At 37.0% G+C, this 25,299-nt stretch overlaps 3 protein-coding genes across 8 annotated transcripts; 1 reads left to right on the plus strand and 2 right to left on the minus strand.

Moving 5' to 3' along the window:
• The first annotated feature begins 7,403 nt into the window (after window positions 1-7,403).
• LOC112510798 lies at window positions 7,404-16,186 on the plus strand. 5 transcript variants are annotated; one of them, XM_025116165.1, is made up of 9 exons: window positions 7,404-7,512; window positions 7,698-11,785; window positions 11,891-12,768; window positions 12,875-13,122; window positions 13,204-13,348; window positions 13,654-13,858; window positions 13,945-14,271; window positions 14,394-15,085; window positions 15,206-16,186. In XM_025116165.1, the coding sequence occupies exons 2-9, from the start codon at window positions 7,879-7,881 to the stop codon at window positions 15,881-15,883; spliced, it is 7,080 nt and encodes a 2,359-aa protein (XP_024971933.1). In that variant the 5' UTR covers window positions 7,404-7,512; window positions 7,698-7,878; the 3' UTR covers window positions 15,884-16,186. The 5 variants fall into 5 exon arrangements, with proteins under 5 accessions (XP_024971933.1, XP_024971916.1, XP_024971923.1 ...); XM_025116148.1 differs by having other exon boundaries at window positions 7,698-12,768; XM_025116155.1 differs by having other exon boundaries at window positions 7,698-12,768; window positions 13,951-14,271.
• A 906-nt stretch (window positions 16,187-17,092) lies between these two features.
• LOC112513456 (pentatricopeptide repeat-containing protein At5g39350-like) lies at window positions 17,093-19,960 on the minus strand. The gene has a single exon (XM_025119768.1). The coding sequence runs from the start codon at window positions 19,958-19,960 to the stop codon at window positions 17,093-17,095; it is 2,868 nt and encodes a 955-aa protein (XP_024975536.1).
• Window positions 19,961-23,077: 3,117 nt separating this feature from the next.
• On the minus strand, window positions 23,078-24,690 carry LOC112518578 (red chlorophyll catabolite reductase, chloroplastic). 2 transcript variants are annotated; one of them, XM_025126338.1, is made up of 2 exons: window positions 24,296-24,690; window positions 23,078-23,835 (listed from the first exon to the last, which is right to left on the minus strand). In XM_025126338.1, exons 1-2 carry the CDS (start codon window positions 24,626-24,628, stop codon window positions 23,245-23,247), a joined length of 924 nt encoding a protein of 307 aa, XP_024982106.1. In that variant the 5' UTR covers window positions 24,629-24,690; the 3' UTR covers window positions 23,078-23,244. The 2 variants fall into 2 exon arrangements, with proteins under 2 accessions (XP_024982106.1, XP_024982099.1); XM_025126331.1 differs by having other exon boundaries at window positions 24,293-24,684.
• Window positions 24,691-25,299: the final 609 nt, after the last annotated feature.

Consider the following 25,299-nt stretch of genomic DNA (forward strand, 5'->3'; position numbering starts at 1 on the left):
TATGTATGTATATGTGTTATATGTACATATTTTTATATGTCGATGTCGTATGTATGTATATGTGTTATATGTACATATTTTTATATGTCGATGTCGTATGTATGTATGTATATGTGTTGTTTGTATATATGTATATATATATATATATATACACATATGTTGTGGTTGCTAACCGCGATTTGTATTATATGCACATATATGCATGTGTTATAAATATATATACCCGTCGTCCCGTGTTATATATATATATATATATTTACACAATGTTGTAATTGTTATAATGTATATATACACATGTATGCACGATATATATAGATGTGTAGTGGTTGTAACCACGATTGGATTGATGTTTATATATATACTCGTCGAGTTGGTTTTATTAGGCTTTATTGGGCCTAAATGAGATTTATTCGGTTTTATTGGGCCTTAATGAACTTTATTCGGTTTTATTGGGTCTTAATGGGCTTTATTCGGTTCCATTTGAGCCTTAATGGGTTTTATTCGGTTTGGTTGGGCCTTAATGGGTTTATATTTGGGCCAAATAAAATCGAATAAAGCCCATAAAACCGAACAAAACTCAGTTAAATGGGTTAAGCCCTGATAAAAAAAATAAAAATAAAAAAATAAGACAATTTCCTCGTTGATCCCTCGCTGATCTGCGAGGGATCAGCGAGGGAATTTGCAAAAATCATATTCTCTCGCTGATCCCTCGCTGATCGCTTAGGGGTGAGTCACAATCTAGTACCGACAGCCCTCCCCCTGATGAGGCATCTCTTTGGGAGCAAAGTGTCGGAGGATGGAGGAAAGGCCGAATATTTGGTTTCGGGACCACCCAGGACCCCTCTTTTGCTATGACGGGTAGATGTAGCACTAGCGGGTCATCATACGAGTCAAGAGCGGATGTACGTTGGTTATATTGTTATAAACTTTCTCTTTACTAAAATTGCGAAGAAATTACTGATTTTGTCGAATATTTAATATTTACAAGTAGCGGAGTTGAGAGAGAAGTTGGCAAKGGTAGAGGAACGTCATCTGGCCGAAATGGAGGAAGAACGGAAGAAGAGGGCAGATTTGGAGGCCGAACAGGCCAGACAAGCTGCTGCATTAGCCCAACAGGCCGCATTATCGGAGCATTTTGTTGCGTTTATGCGGCAGTCAGGATACGTTTTCCCACCTCCCCCACCTCCCGATAGTTAGATTTTATGTATTCGAAGATTAAATTGTATGAATTGAATATTTTAAATTGTATGAATCCATATTTTAAATCGTATGAATTAGTTACTTTGTTCACAWATTTGGTTTGTTATATATTATTATTATTTCCAGGTTTTTATAAATAAATACAGGATTTATGCATTTTTAAAAAATATATTTCCTATTTTTTTGCAAATTAGCGACGGATTAGCGAGGGAAAATCCGTCGCTGAAAGTGGTTGAAATTCCCTCGCAGATCCGTCGCTGAAAGTTCCCTCGCARATCCGTCGCTGAAAGTTCCCTCGCAGATCCGTCGCTGAAAGTTCCCTCGCAGATCCGTCGCTAAAAGTTCTCTCGCAAATCCCTCGCTGATCCGTCGCTAAATACTTCCCTCATTGATCCGTCGCTGAAAGTGTTCGTCGCAAATCCGTCACTGATATCCGTCGCTGATAGCATTACCTACGACTGTTTGAGCGACGGAGTATCAGCGACGGATTGCCCTTTCAGCGACGAATCAGCGAGGGAAAATTACTCTGCATTTTTGTAGTGAGCTATATAACAAAACGTAATCTACTTAAATTAATGATAAGTTAACTGAAGACAATAAATATAATCTTGTAGGTTATTAAAATAAATTAATGATAAAATATAATAATTATAAAATAATTTATGGATCAAGCCATTTATTGGTCTCAAAAGTTGTCTATAGATTGTGGTCCAATCCCAAGAATTACGAGGGATTCTTTTTTTTTTTTCCAGGTAAACGAAAAAAAATGGTCCCTTATTGCTTTTTTTTGATCTTCGGACCTAATTTCGTGGGCGGAAAGGGAGTAGGCTCATGTGTCGTGGTATAATATTGTTCCGTACACAACCCAACTAGGTCGTGTTAGGCACCACCGTCGTTGCTCGAATAATTTCATAAAGAGAATTTTAATAGAAAGTATAAGAATAAATAAAGTGTATAATTTATGTTATAACAACAATAAATTTCGGCCAAAATTTTTTTTGATTATTGGCGATCCTTATTGATCCATACCAAAAAGTGCACTAATGTGAGAGGACATTTTTTGTCTCATTTTCTATGGCTGAAGTTAGTAAGGGAACGAATCAAATCCAGGATATGTCTTATATTTGGATTGGACAACATCATTTCACCTGTTTGCAAATTGAGTTTCACTCCGAAGATGTTTTAATAGATATTGTTTAGGAATATATAATTATTAAAATTTCAGGTTTACAAATGATTCATGTATACGTGTAATTTTTAAAAACCTTTAAATATTCATAAAGCTAATAAGCGGCTAATAAATATATGCTAATAATTCTCTATGCCCATGTTTGAATTCCAAACGTACACAATAATCATGGACGTTGAGTTTATTAGGGTTGATTTCTTGCGGTTACAATTTGTCGAGATTAATTCAAACATAATTTGGGAGTCCCTTCCAAAAAAGATACAGAATATTTAATCATTAAGCTCAAACATAATGCTTGCTGATTATTATTATTCGAAAAAAAAAATACTTCATCACTAAAATTAAAATAAATTACAAATTTTTAATTAAATCTAAAATATTTAGATTATAATAAAATTTTGAATCAAACAGACGATGACAAAAAAATAACAATCATATGATGTTTAGTTTGACACATATATATAGAAGTATTTTTTATCTGGTTTTTTTTATTGGATCTAAAACCATCAATTATTATTTTATTTCAAACATAAACTTTATAATTTTCAGTGTTAATTTTTTTTTCATTATTTATATACAACACTTTATAAATGATGAGAAATTAAGTTCTTTTACTTATGTTTATCAGCATCTTTGCTTGTACAAGCCACTCCAATACTCGTTTTTAATGTTATATAAAAAATCAATCTGAGAACAAAAAAGGTAAAAAAAATTGATTTTTTTTAAAATCACTGAGCATGGCAATATAGACATTTAATCGACTAGTTTCGTTTTATTTTATTTATAATTTTCTGTTTATTCATTTAAGAAATATATTGAGTGATTTTAAATTTTAAAAGACAACTGCGGATTTGGGCTATCATAAAACCCAATCACAACTAGAGGCAACCCAATCCTATAAAACGAACCCATGTTTATATATGCACCCAAGGTTGGCCTAGCACACTCCAACACCCAACAACTGGTGGTTTGCGAGCAGTTTCCAAGTTCACACATCTCCACCACTAACAACATTGTCGCTGTTAACGGAACGATGGTTGAGTTTTCATGAATGCCCACCCTCAAGCCTCTCTTGAAGCAATGGTGAATGCCATGGCGATAAGACTAGTTAGTTACAATTGCATACGAGAATGCAATCCATGAGGTGAGTCTGGCTTTCTTTGTCTTGATTGTGCCTAACTCGTTTCCAACTTAGACCAGCTTGTGCATATCTTAGCTAATCCAATGGATCCCGAGGAAGAGTTAGGATACCTCAGTGGCTTTAAAAGACTTGAATAGGTGACCTCTAAGAAAGATTCCTAAAATGCCGAAACTTTATTACAAGTTGAACTAATCCAAAGACCCAAATCTTCTTGAACCGATGCATGACGAAATCTTTCACAAGGTAAAAAGTCAACAAACGAGCCATGCCTTATTTTGGATACCTGACTCATTGTTACATAATGGTTCATTGAGTATCTTCGTCCACCCTCTAACAAATTTACAAAATGGAACATAAAAATTTTCAAAGGAAATTATATTTTGATTTATTAATTTTTTTATTTTGAAAATTATAAAATTAATTGTATTATTATAATATTATTTCCCTCTTATTTTATTATTTTTGAAGAATTCTTAACTTTACATAAAGTTAAATCGTTTGAAAAATTACATAAAATTAATTTAAAAAAATCATTTTTCTCTCTCATAAGGAATCATTTTTATATATTTTTTAATTTGGAGAATTTTTACACGTATCTTGTGAACCATCTTCAACAACTTCTCTAAAACGGAAAAAATTGGGATTTTAAATCAATATTTTGCTCAAACAACTTCTCCAAATTATCTCCAAAACAGAGAAAATAGGAGAGAGAAAGGTTTTTTTCCCCAGATATGGAGATAACCTCAAAAATGATTACAAGTGATACCACCAATAGGAAATTTTGAAGATAAATACTTAGAGAAAGAAAAAAATATTTTAATATTATAATCAATGTTGGATTCCCTAAAATGAGGAATCAGTTGGTGTTGAATGTAATTTTTTTTAGAGATTTTTACTTTTGGTTTTTTATTTAAAAAAAATTGGGAAATCTGTTGTAGATGCTCTTGGAGAATTTATTGTAAGAAAAAATTAGCCAAAATCTATATGTTAGAGATGCTCTTATTGGGGAAAAGTCAACCGATCAAATTTAAAACCGACTAATCGAATTAGAACCGATCGGCATAGATTGGTTATCCAATTGTAATTGAATCGAATCGGATCGAAAATTTCAACATCCAATTTGGATCGATCTGTGGTTGGGTGGTAGTCCATAACGGATAAGAACGAAACCAAACCGAAGTACCATCCAATAAGAATTGACCGATACCATCCAGTTATCATCCAAAACCCCATCCAATTACCATCCACTTAACATATTATTTATTATTTTATTTAGAATTTGGGATAAACTACTTGCTGTTCTGTTTATAGATTGTTGTGTAGCTACTGGCTTACTGTTCTGTTTTATAGATTGTTGTGCACTACTAAAGCTTTTTTAGTTACTGGGAGAAGTTGATCCTGTAATCTTGCAATAAAACAGGGGGAATAGTTATGTTGCATTTTCAAATTTAGGTTTTTTGTTGATCTTATCTTCATCTGATAGTTCTGTTGTATTTTCAAAATGATATTTATAAGTGTTTTTAAGTTCGATTAACAAGTACTAAATTTTCAATTGGATTTGGCCATAAAAGGGTAAGCATCTTTATGGTTGAAAACAATATTAATGTTGTAAATCGGATTTAAGACATTGGATGTATTCGATTAGATCATCCATTGATGTCGGATGGATCATATCTAATCCAATCCGGTTAATATTGGCTAGATCCAATCCAATCCAATATATATCCAATAAGATCATCCATTATGGGTCGTTTACTAAACGGTTATCACGTCACTTACTTTTACCGAATTTATATGACAATGACCAGAATCTTACCTGGTAAGACGTAAGACAAGGAATGAGAGTCTTACCTGGTAAATGAGGGTAAAGACTATTTGCATAAGTTTTTATCAAGTAAGATTGTTACATATGATGTCATTTTAATGATGAAAAATCTTACCCTGAAAGGTTGGTAAGTATTTACTTGATAATTGTTTTGTTAAATAGCCCCTTGGTGTCATCAAAAAAAAAATCCACTGTTTATATTTTGAAAATTGCATGGAATTAAATGTTAATTGTTAAAATCCGAAAATGAAATAAAAATATCACTTAAGAAAAACAATTAGGCCCATTTCAGAAAAAAAATGAAATAGTCAGGCCCAATGGACTAGCCCAAGAGAATAATTAGTATAAAAATTAAATCCAAAAACAATGAAAGAGTAACATATGCTAGTTACATAGGCCCAATGGGTCAACTCAAACAATGCCCCTTTTAGTGGTTGGAAATTTTTACTAATTTATCAATTACCAAATATTAATCATCATGATATCTAACGATGATGATGTGTCTCGACCCGGTAAGTAACTTAGTTCACCAGAACCGAAAATAGGATTGGATTCTCTACTAAAACGGGTCCCGAGGCCAGAGGATGTTACTCAAAGCGGGACCGAGGATTCCCGATAGACTCAAACTAACATATATTTTTCATAGGGTTTGACCAAAGTTTGATCAAGGATGGGATGTTAATCCTCGTACCCACCAGGGCTGGGGCCAGGGGATCTTACTAAAAACCGGGGCCGGGAATTACAAAACCCGTCCCATCCTCGCCCGTTGCCATGCCTAATGATATCTAGTATAAATTGTTAATTTATACTATATTATAAAACATTTGACAAACACTTTTAAATAATTTTTTATGCATGAATTACTTTTTATTGATGCATATTACTTAAAATTCAAGATTACAGATAAATTGTGTGTAAGTACAACCTATTAAAGTTTTATGTTTGAATTCGTGTAACTAACTTCAGATAGACATAATCAAATAAAGAATAAACATCTAATTTTAAAAATATAAAAATTAAATATAATTAGAATAATCATTGAATTCTAACAAAAAAAAATACTTAATTATTTATCTTTATAAAAAATTATATTATTAAACCAAAAATAAAAAAAATGAACTAAAGAAATACACAAAAAATGAGAAATTTTAAATAATTAGTCCGGTACTAATATCAATATTCTTTTTAAATTTTTTATGATATATTTATATTTATATTTTATTAAAAAATAAAAACATTATCGTTTTCTCAAAGTCAAATAAAAACGTATTATAACATAAATCAAGACAAAAAGAAAAAAAATACTAAAATCGAGATGTATCTCGCTGCATTGTGCAAACACCCTTCTAGTATTTACAAAACAATCAAAGATTTTTAGTTTTTGCCATTCATTTTTTATCCATCAACTCATAAATCAATAATATACATCAAAACTTTAGATTACAACATCAATGATATTCCGGAATTTTATTGTTTATTTAATGTTTTATTTAATTCGTTGGTAATCATCGAACATTCTAAAACCATGGTTAACGTAATTTATACCAATGATAATCATTCAATAATTATTTAGTTTCTCATTTGGATTATCTATTATAAACTATGCCGAAAAATTAGGGCGTTACACTTTTACGATTTGTATCAATGATATCTATCAAATGATTTAAAAATGTTCATCTGTCGCCATGACAAATTCTATCTGACACTTTTCATATACTGTGTTATCTGAATACAAAAAGGGAAGAAAATATAAATAAGAAAAACAATAATAAAGTAAGTAAAAATTACAAAACTACCCTTAAATGTGGTCATGTGAGTTGCAAACGATTGATCAAGGCCAAGGGAGAAAACTATTTTTTGTCATATAACCTTACTTAAAGGACTTTCATCCGAATTTTTAAAACTTGAGGTACCTAAGTTGTACATTAGTGGCATGTTAAGGGACGATTGATGTAAGTTAGTCTAAAATTAAAAAACACACCGACCAAAATAGGTTTCCATCAAATTGTACACTTTCACCTTCTCCCCAAATCTTAAAACAAAATCAACTCTCCTTCGCCCTCGCCCTGACTAGAGCGGTTGTAGGGCTTCTCTGACGTGTTTGTATCTACCACCGGCGAAATCACCGTCGCCATCCGCTGTATTACATCATCGGAGGTAACTTATTCCATCTTATACTCTCTCAACTTGATCGCGTTTCCCAATCAAATTTCTTTACATTTGAAGCCCTAATCGTATGTATTCCACACTGATTGATCTATACACCGTGCACATTTATTAGCTGTATTGATCAATTTTTGTCTCGATCATAGTGTAATTATTGTGATTCTATTCATTCTCAGATAGGCTCAGAGGGCGTTCTAAGGTTTTCGTTTTCTATTCGTGTTCACTGTGAGATCTGCTGAACAGACCCTGCGTGTGTACGTACACCTGATTTTCGTGGAGGAAAGAGAAACCTAGGGCTAGGGTTTTGATGCGTTGTTGCGGATTGAGAACAAGGTTTGCGGGTTGGATTATTCGATTATGGCCAACAACCATGGCGGTTCTGGATCCAAGTTTGTGTCTGTAAATTTGAATAAATTATATGGGCAGCCTTCTCATCATAATTATCCACCTCATAGTGGCCCTTATGGACCGGGTGTTGGAACAAACCGAGCCCGACCTGGTGGGCATGCTAGTGCGGGAGGTGGGATGGTTGTTCTATCTCGAAACCGTCCTTTGCAGAAGGCTGTGCCGAAATTATCTGTTCCACCCCCCTTGAACTTGCCTTCACTGAGAAAAGAATATGAGAAAATTGATTCATCAGGGTCTGGGGGCGGGGTGGCAGGTGGTGCTGGTTCGGGGATTGGTACAAGACCAACTTCTTCAGGTATGGGCTGGACCAAACCTGGAAATGTTGCTTTGCAGGAGAAGGAAGTTAGTGGTGATACTCAGGTTTCAGAGAGTGTGAATTATACTGAAGGTGTAGCTACCAAGGGAAGTGGCACTTATATGCCTCCTTCAGCTAGGTTTGGTGGGGGACTTGGACATGGAGATACGGTCTCAGCTCATCATTCGAATGTAGCTTCTCTAGGGAAAGCTGTGGTGTTGAGGGGAGAAGATTTTCCATCTCTACGGGCTGCCTTGCCTTCCTCAACTGGGCCTGCACAAAAACAGAAGGAAGGATCTTTCCAAAAGCTGAAGCAATTAGTTAGTGAGGAGTCATCCAATGATCTAAGAAACAGTTCTAATTTCAGTTCACCAGCTCACATCCAATCATCCCATCGCATTGCAAATGGTGTGAATGAAAATGGTGGGCAGAGTCCAAGATCAAGCAGTGCACGCGTGGATCACGCTCAGAAGCAAGAGGACCCACTGCCACTTTTATGGTTGAATCCAAGGTCTGATTGGGCTGATGATGAGCGAGATACAGGTCATGGGTTTTCTGGCAGGAGTGGCAGAGATCATGAGTTGCCAAAAAGTGAAATATATTGGGATCGAGATTTTGATGTGCCCAGGAGCAGCATTTTGCCTCACAAACCACCCAATAGTCTATCTGAAAGGCGTGGTCAGCACATTGGTAACGTTTCTAAGGGTTCTACCTCTGAGGTCCATAAACCTGAGCCTTACCGGAGAGAACCAAATTTGTATAGCAGGGAAGACAGGGAAAGCAACACTTGGAGGAATTCTTCTATTCACAAAGATAAACCTGCTGCAGCGCAAGTTATAAATGACGGAAACAATATCACTGTGCCAGATAGCCTTAGCAACAGCAGATACATGTCATCTTTGGGAGACAATGCTCAGCATGGTGTGGGAACTGGAAACCGGGACCCTGCATATGTGAGAAGGGATGCTGGGCAAGGGAGACAAGGGGGACAGTGGCACTGGAATCATTCGGTGGAATCCCCTAGATACAGGGGTGAAGGTTACCAGAATTCTGCAGGGTCGAGATCAGCTTTTCCCTTAGCTAGTAAGGGGCATTCCATAAATGACCAAGCTCTGAATTTTGGCAGGGAGAAGTCTTCATTTTCAAAGAGTGAACGGACTTACCTTGATGATCCTTATCAGAAAGATTTCAGTTCCAGCGTTTATGATGAGAGAGATCCATTTACTGGAAACCTAGCTGGAGTTGTGAAGAGGAAGAAGGATGTGATTAAACCGACAGATTTCCATGATCCTGTCAGGGAGTCCTTCGAGGCTGAACTTGAGAGAGTTCAGAAGATGCAAGAGATGGAACGACAGAGGATCGTTGAAGAACAAGAAAGAGCTTTGGAACAAGCACGGAGAGAGGATGAAGAGAGACGGAGGGTAATTATGGAGGAAGAAGAAAGGCGGAGACGGATGGAAGAAGAAGCTCGAGAAGCTGCCTGGAGAGCAGAGCAAGAGAGATTGGAGGCCATTCAGAAAGCTGAAGAGCAGAAGATTGCTCGAGAAGAGGAAAAAAGGAGGATGCTTCTTGAGGAAGAGAGGAGGAAACAAGCTGCAAAGCAGAAACTTCTAGAATTGGAGGCTAGAATAGCAAAGAGGGAGGCTGAAGTTGGAAAGAGTGGTACTAGTGTCCATACTGCTGCAGACGAGGAAGTTCCAGTTGGCGGAAAAGACAGTGATGTGTCTGTGGATTCAGATCTTGATAACTGGGAAGTTAGCCAGAGAATGGTCGAGAGAATAACAACTTCGGCAAGTTCTGATTCATCTGCAATGGACAGGCCCTTTGACCGGCCTCAATTTTCTAGAGATGTTTCATCTAGCTTTATGGACAGAGGAAAACCTGTTAATCCTTGGAAAAGAGATGCATTTGAAGTTGGAAGCAACTCATCTTTCCTACTCAATGACCAGGATAATGGTCATCATAGTCCCAGGCGAGAAGCATCAATTGGTGGGAGATGTTTTCCTAGGAAAGAATTTTATGGAGGAGGTGGGTATATGCCTTCAAGATCTCCTTTCCGAGGGGGGATGCAAGATCCTGATACTGATGGATTCCCTCATCTAGGAGATCGAGATCACAGGTGGAACTCTTTTGGAGACGGAGAACCTTATGGCAGAAATAGGGATATTGAGTCAGAATTTTATGACAATGTTGCTGAGAAATATGGCGAAGTTGGGTGGGGACAGGGGCATTCTCGTGGCAATGCTCGTTCTCCTTACTCAGAGCGGTTGTATATGAATTCTGAATCAGATAAGCTTTATTCCTACGGGAGGTCACGGTATTCCATGAAGCAGCCTCGTGTGCTCCCCCCTCCCTCACTAGCATCCGTGCCCAAATCCTCTGTGAGAGGGGAGAATGAACTCTCTGCTCCTTCAAGTTCTCTAGAATCTACTGCAAGGACTCAGAATTATGGAGGTCCTCAGGAAGGGCATGAACAAACTGATATTGTTGATGTTCAACAAGAAATTATGGCACAGAAGCTGGACAAGAATGACACACTAAGGTGTGACTCACAGTCATCTCTCTCAGTCTCCAGTCCCCCTAGCTCTCCAACACATCTCTCTCATGATGAGCTGGATGATTCTGCTGGTTCAGTTATACCCACTGCAGCTGAAGGGAAGGAGACTCATGAACATGAAGTCGTGAATGATGAACCTGGAGAAGTGACTACAATGGCGGCGTCGAAGTCTGTCTCAGTTGATGAGGATGAAGAATGGAGTCTTGAGAACCATGATGAGATGCAGGAACAAGAAGAGTATGATGAAGATGATGATGGTTATGGTGAAGAAGATGAAGTGCATGAAGGACCTGATGAAAACATCAATCTGACACAGGAATTTGAGCATATGCATCTTGAGGAGAAAAGCACAACTAATGTGATGGACAATTTAGTCTTAGGCTTCAATGAGGGTGTTGAAGTTGGAATTCCTGGTGATGAGTTTGAGAGAGATTTGAAGACAGATGGGAATATGATTGAGATGGCAGAAGTTCCTGTTGGTGTAGAAACGCAGGGATCAGTTGATGCAGTGATTCATGAACCTGAAAAGATAACGGAGTATTCAGTTGTCCAGCCCCAAACTGCTCAGAAATCGACTTCTTGTAGTCTCTTGGGCGATTCGTCCGTTAGTTCTTGCCCTTCTGTTCTGCACACAATCCCTTCATCAGTTGAGATGGCATCAAGTACTTCTTCTGGCCAGTCCACCATGCCTGCATTATCTTCTGTTCCAAGCCAAGCTGATTTACCAGTTAAACTCCAGTTTGGGTTGTTTTCTGGCCCTTCTCTCATACCGTCTCCCGTTCCAGCCATACAAATTGGTTCTATACAGATGCCTCTCCATCTTCACCCACCTGTTGGTCCATCCATGGGCCACATGCACCAGTCACAACCTCCCTTGTTCCAGTTTGGTCAGCTGAGATATACATCTCCTGTTTCCCAGGGGATTCTTCCGATGACTCCGCAGCCAATATCTCTTGTTCAGCCAAACATACACCACACCCATTTCAATCTGAATCAGAATTCAGGTAGTTCTCTGCCTAATCAGTTTTGTCAAGAAAATTTTGGCATTAACATGAAAAAGGATGGTGGTTCGGCTAGTATCCTGAATAACCAATCTGGCAATGTTTCAGCGATGCCGGATCTACCTCATGAGAATTGGTCAAGGGGCATGACTGCAAGAGGGAATGCAGAATACAACGATATGGTACGTAACAGTCAAAGTGATCTTTCCCATTCTGCTGATAACAGAATTGGATCTAAACCAGTTGAGGAGAAGGGGCATGATGCGACTGATAATGGTTCTGAGGCTCGGTTGCAATTTGCACCTGCATCATCTCGGGGCCTTTCTGGTGAAAAAGACGTGTCCATGTCAAAGGCTCCAGGTCCTTCATCTGCTAATAGGGGGAAGAGAACTCCCTACCCGGCTAGAAATTCTGGCCCAAGATCATTTCAAGCTTACGAGGCTTCTCCCTCGGGTTCTAATGAGTTTCAGAGGAAACATCGACGTCCAATCCAGCGAACGGAGTTTCGAGTTCGGGATAATGCTGATAGGAGGCAGCCGTTGGGAATGGGTTCTTCCAATAGCTCTGGGTTGGATGACAAGTTAAGCAATAAAGGTGTGGGAAATTCTACAAGAAGTGGGTATAGGCGTCATATGGTGTCCACTAAATCATTGAAGCGGGTTGTACCTGATGCTTCAGCTGCAGGTTTAAGTGGTTCTCAGGAGATAACCTCTGAAAGCGGGCCAGGGAAAGGAACTGCAAGACTAACACCAACTAAGACTCGGGCCTCGTCATCCACTGTGGAAGGCAACCTAAAAAGGAACATTCCCGAAGAGGATGTTGATGCTCCCTTGCAAAGTGGTGTTGTACGTGTTTTTAAGCAACCTGGCATAGAATGCCCAAGTGATGAAGATGACTTCATAGAGGTCAGGTCAAAACGGCAGATGTTGAATGATCGGCGTGAACAGAGAGAAAAAGAAATCAAGGCAAAATCACGGGTTACAAAGGTTTCAGTTTACAGTCAATTTAATTCAAATGGTTTTTTCTTTCTTTTTTCTGTTTGCTTAGATAATACATTGGATATTCCATAACATTTCTCTTTTAATTCATCAGCAACCTCGAAAGACTCGATCTTCTGTTCAAGGTCCTATAGTCTCCACCGGTCCAAATAAAATCTCCGTGTCAATGGTTGGTGAAGCATCAAACATCCGTTCTGATTTTGTTGGTTCTGAGGGGCGCAGCTTGGTGAACAAGGAACTGTCCACCGAGTATTCAACAATGGCTTCTCAACCAATGGCTCCAATCGGCACTCCCTCAGCTGATACTGATGTTCAGACTGGGATAAGATCGCATACTAGCAAGTATGTTTTCTTTCATGGAAACGGAAAATAGCATGGAAAATTCTTTGTATTTAGTTGTTAACCATATACATTACTCTACAGGACTCTCCAAAGAGGATCTGTATCTGCAATATCTGGTGCAGTTGAAGACCTTGGTTCAAATCTCATGTTTGAGACTGAAAATAAGGTTACTGATAATGTGCAAACATCCTTGGGCGACTGGGGTAATGCACGGATGGATCAACAGGTGATAACTTACTTTTTCTGTATCTTTTTTCTAAGCATGTTGTTTCATTGTTGTTATAGTGTATCTCAGTTCAAACATTAGAATGGGAGAAATCAAGTTACTTTTCTGAGATTGGCTTAGTGGTCCATTGTTGTATATCTATATGTTCTAATATATGCAGTTGTGATGTTCTAATAATTTATTTTCTGCTAAGTAAGATATGTTATATTTCATGTTGAAGATCTTTCAGTGTTGAATAAATGTTGGTTCTTTATTTTCCCTTCATGTTATGTGAAATCTTGAATTAATTCAGATACATCCTACAGGTTATTCCTTTAACTCAGACTCAACTTGATGAGGCTATGAAGCCTGCACGATTCAGTACAACACATGTAACATCTATTGGTGATCATAGCACCTTGGTTAGTGAACCCATTTTGACATCGTCATTAATATCGACAAAGGGAAAATCAATTTCATCCTCCTCAAGCCCAATCAACTCTCTGCTTGCTGGTGAAAAAATTCAGTTTGGTAAGCTTATCTGCTTCCTGAAAGCTTAAGCACTATAATGAATTTTGTATTTTCAAAGTCTGATGATGTTATCGTCTCTCCTTGAGACTCAGGTGCAGTCACCTCGCCAACAGTACTTCCTCCTAGTAGCCGTGTTGTTTCACATGGGATTGGGGCTCCTGGGTCCTTCCGTCCTGACATGGCCCAAAGTATTTCGAAAGCAGAAAGTGATCGTAATCTATTTTTCAAGAAAGATGAGCACGCCAGTGAATCTTGTGTTCTGACGGAAGATTGTGAGGCTGAAGTTGAAGCAGCTGCTTCAGCCGTTGCTGTGGCTGCCATTGATACGGATGAGATCGTTGGCAATGGGATGGGACCCGTCTCAGTTTCAGGCACGAAAACTTTTGGAGGTGCAGTTGAAGATATCCCAGGAGGTAATGCTAATTGTCCTTGCATTGTGTTCATTTTGGTTTTTATTCATATGTTTGCTGTCGTCGCATAGAAAGTTGATGCTTCTTATCCATATCAACAAGTTCTTATTTTAAATGTTTTGCAGGATTGGGTGGGGATCAACAATCGGGAAGTCAATCTAAGCCTGAGGAATCTCTTAGTGTATCACTTCCTGCTGATCTCTCTGTTGAAACTCCGCCGATATCTTTATGGCCGCCACTACCGAGTCCTCAGAGCTCATCAACTCAGATGCTTTCTCATTTCCATGGAGCTGCACCTTCTCATTTTCCCTTCTACGAGATGAATCATCCCATGATGAGTGGTCCAGTCTTTGCGTTTGGCCCACATGACGAATCTGGTGGGACCCAGTCTCAATCCCAAAAGAGTACAGGGTCAGGTTCAAGGCATATTGGAGCCTGGCAAAACCATTCTGGCATGGACTCGTTTTATGGCCCTCCTGCTGGATTCACTGGCCCCTTCATCGGTTCACCTGGAGGTATTCCAGGTGTGCAAGCCCCACCACATATGGTGGTTTATAACCATTATGCTCCGGTTGGTCAGTTTGGGCAGGTTGGATTGAGCTTTATGGGTGCCACATATATCCCATCTGGAAAACAACCCGACTGGAAGCATGATCCAACATCTTCTGCCCGTGAAGAAGACATGAATTCTATGAATATGGTTTCTGGACAGCGCAATCCTCCTAACATGTCCGGTCCCATCCAGCATCTTGCTCCTGGCTCTCCCCTATTGCCGATGGGTTCCCCTTTAACCATGTTTGACGTGCCTCCATTTCAGGTAATATTTGTAGTTCCTAAATTATCCGCTGTTGTTATTTTTGAAATGTTTCATGTTAAAATTGTCTATTTGCACCAATGACATCATTACTTGACAAACCTCGATGAAATATGTACTCAGACTGCACCAGACATGTCAGTCCAAGCTCGCTGGTCTCACGTACCTGCATCACCTCTTCATGCGGTTCCTATGTCACTGCCATTACAGCAGCAAGCAGAAGCGATGACAGCGCCTACCCCTTTCAGCAGCCATGGAGGACACCCTGTTGACCAATCATCATTCCCCCCAAATAGATTTTCCGAACCTCAAACTTCAACTCCATCGGACAGCAACGGGATGGTGTTTCCTGTTAGAGATTCAACCATGAACCAGTTTCCTGATGAACTTGGGTTGGTAGACTCATCCGGCCCATCCATTTCTACCACGTCTGCTCCAATCACTGTCAGCCATATCTCTTCAGGAAGCACAAAGACCGCTGATGCTGTTCAGAGAGGTGGCATTAGCATTGGCATCAACAATAACAACATTGAGACCACGAATGCATTCAAGAACCAACACCATCAACAGGGTAAGAATCAACAGTACAATCATCCTGGTGGTGGTTATGGGTATCAAAGAGGTGGAGGGGTGTCTCCAAAGAACAAAACCATGGGTCAGTGGTCCCATCGTAGGACGGGGTTCCACGGAAGGTATCAGTCCATGGGACCAGAGAAGGGTTTCCCATCTTCAACAAAAGTGAAGCAGATTTATGTGGCGAAACAACCGGCTTCAGGTGGGTCATCTTCGACCGTGGGATGAGCGGAAGAGGTGGTTAATTGGTTTGGACATGAAACCTGGAATGCCTTTCTTCTGGGAGTTTGTTTGTTTTTTTGTATCTCTTTTTGGGTTTGTTTTGGCAGAAGAGGGATTTGATTGATAGATAAGTTGGATGGGTTTATGTAGAAGGTTTAGTACAACTCTTCTGGAGTCTTTTTAAAGTTGCAGGGTTTAGGAGATTATGATGATGTAAAACCAGAACCATGATTATTCGTTTTTTGGGTGTTTCATGTATCCAAATTATGTCCAAAACCCTGCCTGGAAATAATACTTCTTTTTTAATCCCCCATCGTGTTTATAGAAAATTATAACACATTGGTTCCTAAATCTAATTCCATCCTAATTATTCTGCTAACTCGGTTGGTTTAGAGAAGCATTTTAGTCTTTTCTTTTTTGATTTTATTTTATTTAAATAAAAAAAGTAAAGAATTGATAAAAAGACCTAACTACTCCTGAGATAACAGTTTTTTTTTTTTTTTTTAGGGGAGTTGGAAGTCAGGGACCAATGCGTTGTAAATTACAAACTATAGGGATTGTAACCATAGATATTTCAAAATAGAGATCCAAAGTAATGTAATTTACTCTAAAATAAATATATTTTATGACAAAATATATACTTAGAAAGTTTTTGTCAAGACAATTAAAATGACACTAAATGTGAAGTTTATGCAATTTCCAAACCTTAGTTCATACTTTTTTATATTATTTTTTAATTATTAATATATAATAAATTACACAAAATTAACCAAAATATCGAAACCGTATAAAAGTAATATTTTAAGTATAATGAATTGAAAGTTTAAGAACATAAAATCCGTTTAAATAAAAATTTAAAGAATGGATAAAATGTAAAGAAAGATGTGTATTTGACGTCTTAGAAATAAGGATAAAGTGCAAAGAGGGATACGCATTTGATGTTTTAAAAGAGGATTAATTTTTTTTTGAAGGTATATTGATAAAATATAGATTTGTTCCACCTCAAGGAGGTGGAACATGCCTATTCCACTAATCCACTATTCCTGTTTATTCCACATGAATAACATGTAAATATGAAACAACGATCCTTGTTCTATTTTACTATGTCCTATCCAATGGAATAAACGCACCATTATTAAACAGCTTCATGGTGTCAACTTGATAAACACACGATTCATAATCGCGCTATTTTTCCAGGTTTGATGCACTTGATCTTCAGCAGGATCTTTGTCCTTCAATAAAACTAAAACCTCGCAATTTCTTCAAATTCTTTGCTTCCATACACCGCCTAACCTTGTTAGCCTCACTCCACATCCCAGCTGCTGCATATACATTATAAAGCATCACATATGTTCCCGAATTCGTCACATCCCGTGCCGTAATCAGCCTCCCGATTCGCTCCCCAACTTCAATGTCTCCGTGATTCAAACACGAACCCAACACCGACTCAAGTATGCTTATGGAAGGCTCGAATGGCAGCCTCCTAACAACATCATACGCCTCTTTCAAGTGGCCCGTTCTACCGAGTAAATCCACCATACAAGCATAGTGTTCCATCCGTGGCAAGATTTTTGTATCTTTTAGCATCCATTCAAATACCATCCGCCCTTGATCAACTAATCCGGTATGGCTGCAAGCCGACAAGATACTAGTGTAGGTTGCTTCATCGGGTTGGAAACCCGAATCTTTCATTTGTGTGAACAGAGCGAGTGCAGCTTCACCATTGCCGTGTGACCCGTATCCACTGATCATTGTACTCCAGGAGATGACATCTCTAAGAGGCATTTCATCAAACACCTTCTTTGCATATGATATGTTCCCAGATCTAGCATGCAAATCTATAAACGCATTGCTAACAGCAACATACTTGTCGATTCCCTTTCGTAAGACATAACCCATTATAGAATTTGTAAAATCTATATGGTTTAACTGACCACAAGCTGATGTTAAGCTGAGAATTGTTATATAGTCAGATTGCACCTCCGTTCGAAGTAAACAGGAGAACAAAGAGACCGCCATCCTGGCATGATCTAGTTCTACAAGAACAGCTACAATAGCATTCCAAACTGAGATATCCCCTTTTTCTGCCATTTGAAACAGAAAATAAGACGAACTTACTTCATTAAATCGACCATATGTGGATATTAGAGACGTGATGAACGAGGTTTCGGCCATAATATTCCATCTCCTAGCTGCATAAGCGTGGATTGACTTCACTTGCATACTCGAATAACACATCGACAATACATTTAACAAGGTCACGTAATTTGGGCTATGATCATCCTTCACCATTTGAGCAAACAAATCAATTCCCTCTTTTTCAAGCCCGTGGAGATGATAACCAGTTATCAGAACATTCCAAGAAACTACATCCTTATCGGGAATTTCATCAAAGATCATCTTCCCCTTATCGAGTTCTCCACAGTTCATGTACATGCTGATAAGTGTATTGTCTAAAGAAACATCAAAGGCGATTCCGAGTTTTATAGCACAGCCATGAACAGCCATACCTTGGACCAAATTTTCAAGATTCTTGAAACAAGGGAGTACACTTATCAAGGTGACTGAATCTAATTTCACACCTTTTTTCTGCATAATCTGAAGGAGGAGAACTGCATTTTCATCTTCTCCATTGTGTACGCATCCAGATATTAGCGTGTTCCATGAAACATCATCTTTTATGACCATTCTTTCGAACAGTTGAAAAGAGTAGCTCATTTTGTGACAGTTGATATAAAATGCAACTAGTGCATTAGATAAGTGGAGATTCGAATCCATACCCCTTCTAAGACTGAATGAATGAGCAGATTGACCTAAAAGAGTTGCTTTCAGTCCAGAACAAGCAGAAAGAATGCTGATTATAGAGACCGCATCTGGGTTAAACCCATCAGCCTGCATACTACGAAATGCCACCAAACTCATTGTCCAACACTCGTTATAAACATACCCAGAAACCATAGAATTCCATGCCAAGAGGTTTCTTTGGGTCATGTGATTGAAGAGAAATTTGGCTGAATTCAGATGACGGAACTTGGCATACATTGACAAAATGATTGTGGCAACAGCAGGTTGGTTCTGAAACCCTAATTTGATAACATAAGAATGAAGTGACTCGCCATAATCAATGCTCACAACTATCTCACAAGAGGGAACTATAGACATGAAAGTGATCATATTAGGCTTGACGTGATCAAGAGTCATCTTTCTGAATAGCTCAATAGCATCATAAGGTTTCAGGCTCTGTGTATAGGCAGAGATCATGGCATTCCACATCGTAACATTCTTTTTCGGTACAGAATCAAATAGATCTCTGGCAACAGATAATTCATTCTTGCTGCCATACATTGAAATGAAAGCAGGAATCAAGAAATCATTAAAGTACCCACATTTGAAAACATGCCCATGGAAGGACTTTCCTATCCTTGAATCCTCCAAACGAGAGCACACTGGAATTAAGCTAGCGAAAGTGCTCACATTGGGGTTCAAATTTGTAAGTCTAATCCTGCCAAACACCTCAAAAACCTCCTGATTAAGTCCATGCAAAGAATACCCAGAAAGCAACGCGTTCCAAGAAACCAAATCTGGTTGAGTAATTTCATCATGCAACTTACGTGCAAGACTGATTTCACCAATTTTTGCATAAAAATCAACTAAAGCCGTCTGTACAACTACATTTTGATCAAACCCAGTTCTCAAAATAACGCAATGGATCTCCTTACAATTCTGAATAGCTTTTAAAGCTGAAAAAGCCTTGATCACGAACGGAAAGGTAAAATTATCAGATGGACAGCTAGAAGACTGAAAAAATTTGTAGGCAACAACAACATCTTGGTACAATTCATGATCATGTAAGCACCTGATAGTCAAATTCTGCAAGAACAAGGTGGGATTAATTCTCGAGAGGGTTGATAGAGCTGATTGGGGATCACCCAGATCAATGCATCGTCTGATAAAATCCCCCACAACTGTATCTTGTTTAAAGAACCCATGGACGATAAGTTGAGCCTTCAAAGGTTTCAAGTAGGAAAGTTGTGTGCAAGAGGCGAAAAGAGCCGCAAATTTGCAAGGACGATTAAGGTGCATGCTACAAAGGAGCAGTGGCTGGTTACACTCGGCTTCCCGCCGATTGAATCAAACCAAACACGTGGAATTCGACATCGGGTCCGGGTTGCAATATAATTAAATTTGTGGAGGAGTTAAGTCTTTAGACCCAATAGTATATGTATTTGATCTCCAACCGCATAAATTAATTAAAATTAGTATATCGAAATACATTTCTATTTTAATATTTTATTTTATTTTATTTTTTATTTATGTTGAGATAATATAATTTTATACGGTTTTAAGAAATCGATAATGTTTTTATTTTTGAATAAAATACAAAATTAAAAAATTCATATAAAATTTGCAAAAAAAAGTTTTTTATTTGTATATTTTTTAATTCAAATTTTTTATTATAATTTAATTTAACGCAACGAAGTAACTTATTTTAGATTTAATAATATATTTTTTTATAAAGATAATAATTAATTATTCTGTTAGAACTCAATAAATATCCAATTATATTTTAAAATGATATTTATTCTCTATTTGATTATGTTTATCCGCAGTTAGTTACACTATTTCAAACATAGAGTTTTAATAAGTTGTACTTATAAACAATTTACTTGTAATCTTGAATTTTAAGTAATATGCATTAATAAACAGTACTTCATGCATAAAAAATTATTTTTAATAGTTTTTGTCAAATGTTTTATAATATAACTAGAACGGTACTCGCACAATGCATCGAGATACATCTTGATTTTAATATTTCATTTTATTCTTTATCTCATTCAGTGTGATAATATGGTCGTATGTGATTTTGAAAAAACGATAATGTTTTTATTTTTGAATAAAATATAAGTTTGAAGATATCATAGAATTTTGACAAAAATATATCGATATTAGTATCAAATTATTATTTAAAATTTCTTATTTTTTCTGTAATTTTTCAATTTTTTTATAATTTAATTTAGGTACAATAACGAAGTAATTTATATTTGGTTTAATAATATAATTTCTTTTAAATATATTAATTAATTATTTTGTTAGAATGCTATAATTATCCTAATTATATTTTAGATTTTTTATATTTTAAAATAAGATGTTTATCCAATATTTGATTATGTTTATCTGTAGTTAGTTAGACGAATTCAAGTATGAAGATTTAATAAGTTGTACTTACGCATAATTTACTTGTAATTTTAAATTTTAAGTAATATGCAGCAATAAACAGTACTTCGTGCATAAAAAAAATTGTTTTTAAGAGTTTTTGTCAAATACTTTATAATATAGCATAGATAGACATTTTGGGGTGTTTGTGATTTGCTTATGGAATCTTTTTATTGACTTATTCCGTGTGATATCGATAATAAGTCGTTTTAAATGAATCCCCCTAACTATCAAATTCAACTTATTAACAATTTACCTTTTTAACCATTTTCTAATACCCTTTATCTTTAACCTTTTCCAGTTTTTACGAACCAGAAGATCGATCTTAAAAAGATACCATCAGATATATGAGAAGATCTATCTCATAAACTTTTGAATTCGATTTATTGTTCTTCCATTTTTGAAGAGATGAAACTGTAGCTTATGAATCATGCTTTGAAAACGACGTTGTTCATGAACAATGACAGAAAACCACCACCGTCAACCGTGAACTGGCGATGATTTTGCATCTCAAAGATCACCGACGGGATCGAAATAAATTTCTGACCGGTGGAAATGGTCGTAAATCTGGTCATGAATCTAGGTTTGATCAATCTAAGTATTGAAGTTTATGAGATCGATCTTCTCATATATCTGATGGTATCAGGAAGAATACCATTTTTAATCATTTTATATGTATGAGCAAAATTTGTCAAACACTAAAAACCAACTTATCAGCTTATTGCATTTTGATACCACTATAAGCTAATCGAAACACTTTTTATAAAACTCAGATCTGACAACACATAAGTTAATAAGCACTTTCACAAAAAAAAAAACATAAATTGTTTTAAATAAGCAATCCCTAACACCCCCTTCCTTTGGTTTATCTTTTAGCCATTTTTCTTCTAACATTTCAAAAATGTCATCATCTTTACAAGTCACAACTCCTCAACTTAACTTATGGAAGAGTCAAAGTGTAAAAAAATATAAGTTTTTGAAGCAGGTCCACAAATGTATGGACCAAATCTGTAAATTAGTTCTAACACTTCCGCAAGTCACTTACGGACATATATCATAAACTTCTGACCTCTCCACAAGTTGAGAAGTTACAACTTGCAAAGGTAGTAACATTTTTGAAATATAAGGAAAAAAAATGACTAAAACCAAAATCTGAAAATGACTATTTCTATTAATTTTTTCTCGAACAATAACATGTTTCTAGAGAATTACAAACTCTTTAATTCGTATAACTTTAAGTTTAATTCATAATTTATTTACTTGCATTTTAATTTATACATGTTTTTGAAAATCAAAATTAATCCATATTAGTTCATGGAAAGAACTTTTAGTAATACAATAATGTTGATGTATAAAAAGAACTTTTAGTAATACAATAATGTTGATGTATAAAAAGTAGGCATATTGGACCTCATGGTATCGGAAAAAATGTCATTTTACATGCATGAGCAAAATTTGTCAAACACTAAAAAAACAATTTATGTTTTTTTTAAATAAAAAAATGGGTGTTCCTTTGAGCGAGACCAGTAGGCATATTGGACTTGGCGAGCCCAAGCTTGTGATCCTTCCACTGTAAGGAGCGAGGAGTTGTCGCAGCTCTGTGAAACCAGCCTAACGCATTGCCCCCTTCTCTAAGGTCCAAGTGACCCAAGCCTTCGCCTAAGCCACATGAACCAACTCTCAACTTGGAATGGGCAAGCCAGATATTGCAACATCAAGCCCAACTCAAGGTCCAATCCACCTTAATACCCCTGCTTAGGTAATAGGCAAGCGCTACCAAGCCCGGCGACCACCAATCTATAAAATCTATATATTAAGCGCTTCCAGCTTCCATTATATAGCGATGTGGGATCAGTCGTCAAACATGGAAAACAGCATCCTTTAAATCCTTTCTTTTGCATGGTCATTTTGATACCTTTTTTCATCAATGTTTGCTGAAGTACTTCAACAAAATCTAATAACTGTATTAAAATTTGCGAAAAATACAGCCATAAAAACAAAAACAAGGATAATTATGTTGGTTTCAAGATTCATAACATTGGTGTGTTGTAAAAATGAAGTTGCAAACCAAGGGGATGATAATGCATGAGCATCGAAATATGGTACAACCTTCGATGCAGAAAAATACAAGTCCTTATCAAACAAAACTCGCTTCAGAAAACCTCACGTAGAGCTTCTAGTACGCGGTTAGCAGTTTCATGCCCAAACAACCTTGGCAGGTTTGAACCCAGATCGATTTCAATGGTCTTGCTTTTACTCATTTCATCCCTCTTTTTCAAATAAGCTTTCTCAGTTTCATCTACTCTCCTTTCCCCAAAAACACAAATATCCAACCAAGTTTTCAACACTTCCTTGGCAATCGGGCTAACATGGGTTTTGATCATTTCCTCGAGTCGTTCAGTCTCGATAAGCACCAGGATTGCGGTGGGAGAGGCGACTGAACGAATGTAAAGAGACGACGAGAAGTACGGTCTTACCTCGGAGAGCTTCTCAAGATGTTGTCTGTGTTGATCCAAATGGGTGTCCTCATAAAATGTCTTGAGGTAATCAGGGTTGAGAACAAGATCCTTTCTTGGAGGCAAATCAAGAATTAGAACCATAGATGTTGGACTGCTTTGGATGAGCTCTACCAACAAGTTGGGTGCATCAGTCGATGAGTTTAGATAGGCTGACAGGCTCGTAATGTTCAAGGCTCCTCCTGATGGTAACTCACAATGAAGCCAACTTCCAAGTATGAAATCAATCTGCAAATTAAACATGCCAACATCCACGATTCAGTGATGAATTTCTATATATGTTCTTCAAGATACATCAAAACAAATCTCAATAGAAGCCCTTGCATACAAGCTGAACATTGGAACACCTGATGTACTGTTGCCATTGGTTTCATATTTTATCTCTGATCACCAATTGGTAAGTTATTCAAATATAGAACTGATTTTTGTTTAATTATATTGGAGTTCCCAAACATAGCATTAAGCTCAATCAAATTAAATTAAGAATTATACAACCCTAAGTTCATTTAATCGTCTATTTTAGATTCGACTAGTTAAGCTTGACCTAAATTAAATTAGGAATTATAGAACCCTAAGTTCATTCAACACTCTATTATAGATTATTATGACCATTATAGAAGCTAACATACGCAAATTAAGTGAATCCAAAACAGAAACGGAAGTGGAAGTGGAAGTGGAAGAGTACCACCGACGACTGGACGCCGGATCTGAGATGGATAGAAGCATGAGCTGTTCCGGTGGAATTCTGACAAGACTGTACATCAGGCGGGAGATTGCAAGGATTAAGGAAAGACTCGAGGCGAGTTTCGACCGTGGATACTAGGTCGACCATAAGATCTTTGTGTGGGGCCGAAACGTACGGGAACTCCATAAAACCTGTCCGGCCACCGTGCTGAGGTACCGACGATGAGACGGAGCAGGAGAATCGGAGTCTTGATAGAGAAGAGTAAGAGGAATTTTGGAGGGAAGGAGACGAGTAGCAAAAGGAAGGAGGGGAAAAGTGAAAGGCAATGGCAGCCATGATCGCCACCGTTTTCGCGTAGTAGTCTTTACAGAAGTGGATAAGAAATTGACACTATCCCTACCATCAAACACGTGTCCACTGCAGTTCTCAGTCATGCCATATATTTTCAAAATTTCTTCCAAATAAAAAAGGAGTAAATTACATAGTTGGCCCCTCTAATTTACATTTTCTATCTATAATGATTCAAAAATTAAAATAAATACATAGATGATACTTATGGTTCACATTTTCACACCTATTGAGTTTCTCTTTTTAACGTCTATTAATTTTATTTTGTTAGACCAGTTAAATTTAGAGGTATTTGGGTCTTTTTTTTTTTTTTTTGTGTCTTTTTTTATTAAAAAATCATATTCTTTTTTTATTTTAATATTATCTATATTATATTATAAAGCATTTGGCTAAAACTCTTAAAACTCTTAAACTCTTAAAAACTCTTAAACCCGTTCATCCCTATCCGATTTCATCACATATCTGAATTCGTGTAACTAACTGCAGATAAACACAATCAAATACCGGATAAACATCTCATTTAAAATATAAAAAATCTAAAATATAATTAGGATAATCATAGAGTTCTAACAAAATACTTAATTATTATATTTATAAAATGTTATATTATTAAACCAAAAATAAGTTATTTCATTATTAAACTTAAATTAAATTATAAT

The sequence above is a fragment of the Cynara cardunculus genome (genome assembly GCF_001531365.2).
Source record: "Cynara cardunculus var. scolymus isolate 2C chromosome LG 1, CcrdV1, whole genome shotgun sequence".
NCBI classification, from domain to species: Eukaryota; Viridiplantae; Streptophyta; class Magnoliopsida; order Asterales; family Asteraceae; genus Cynara; species Cynara cardunculus.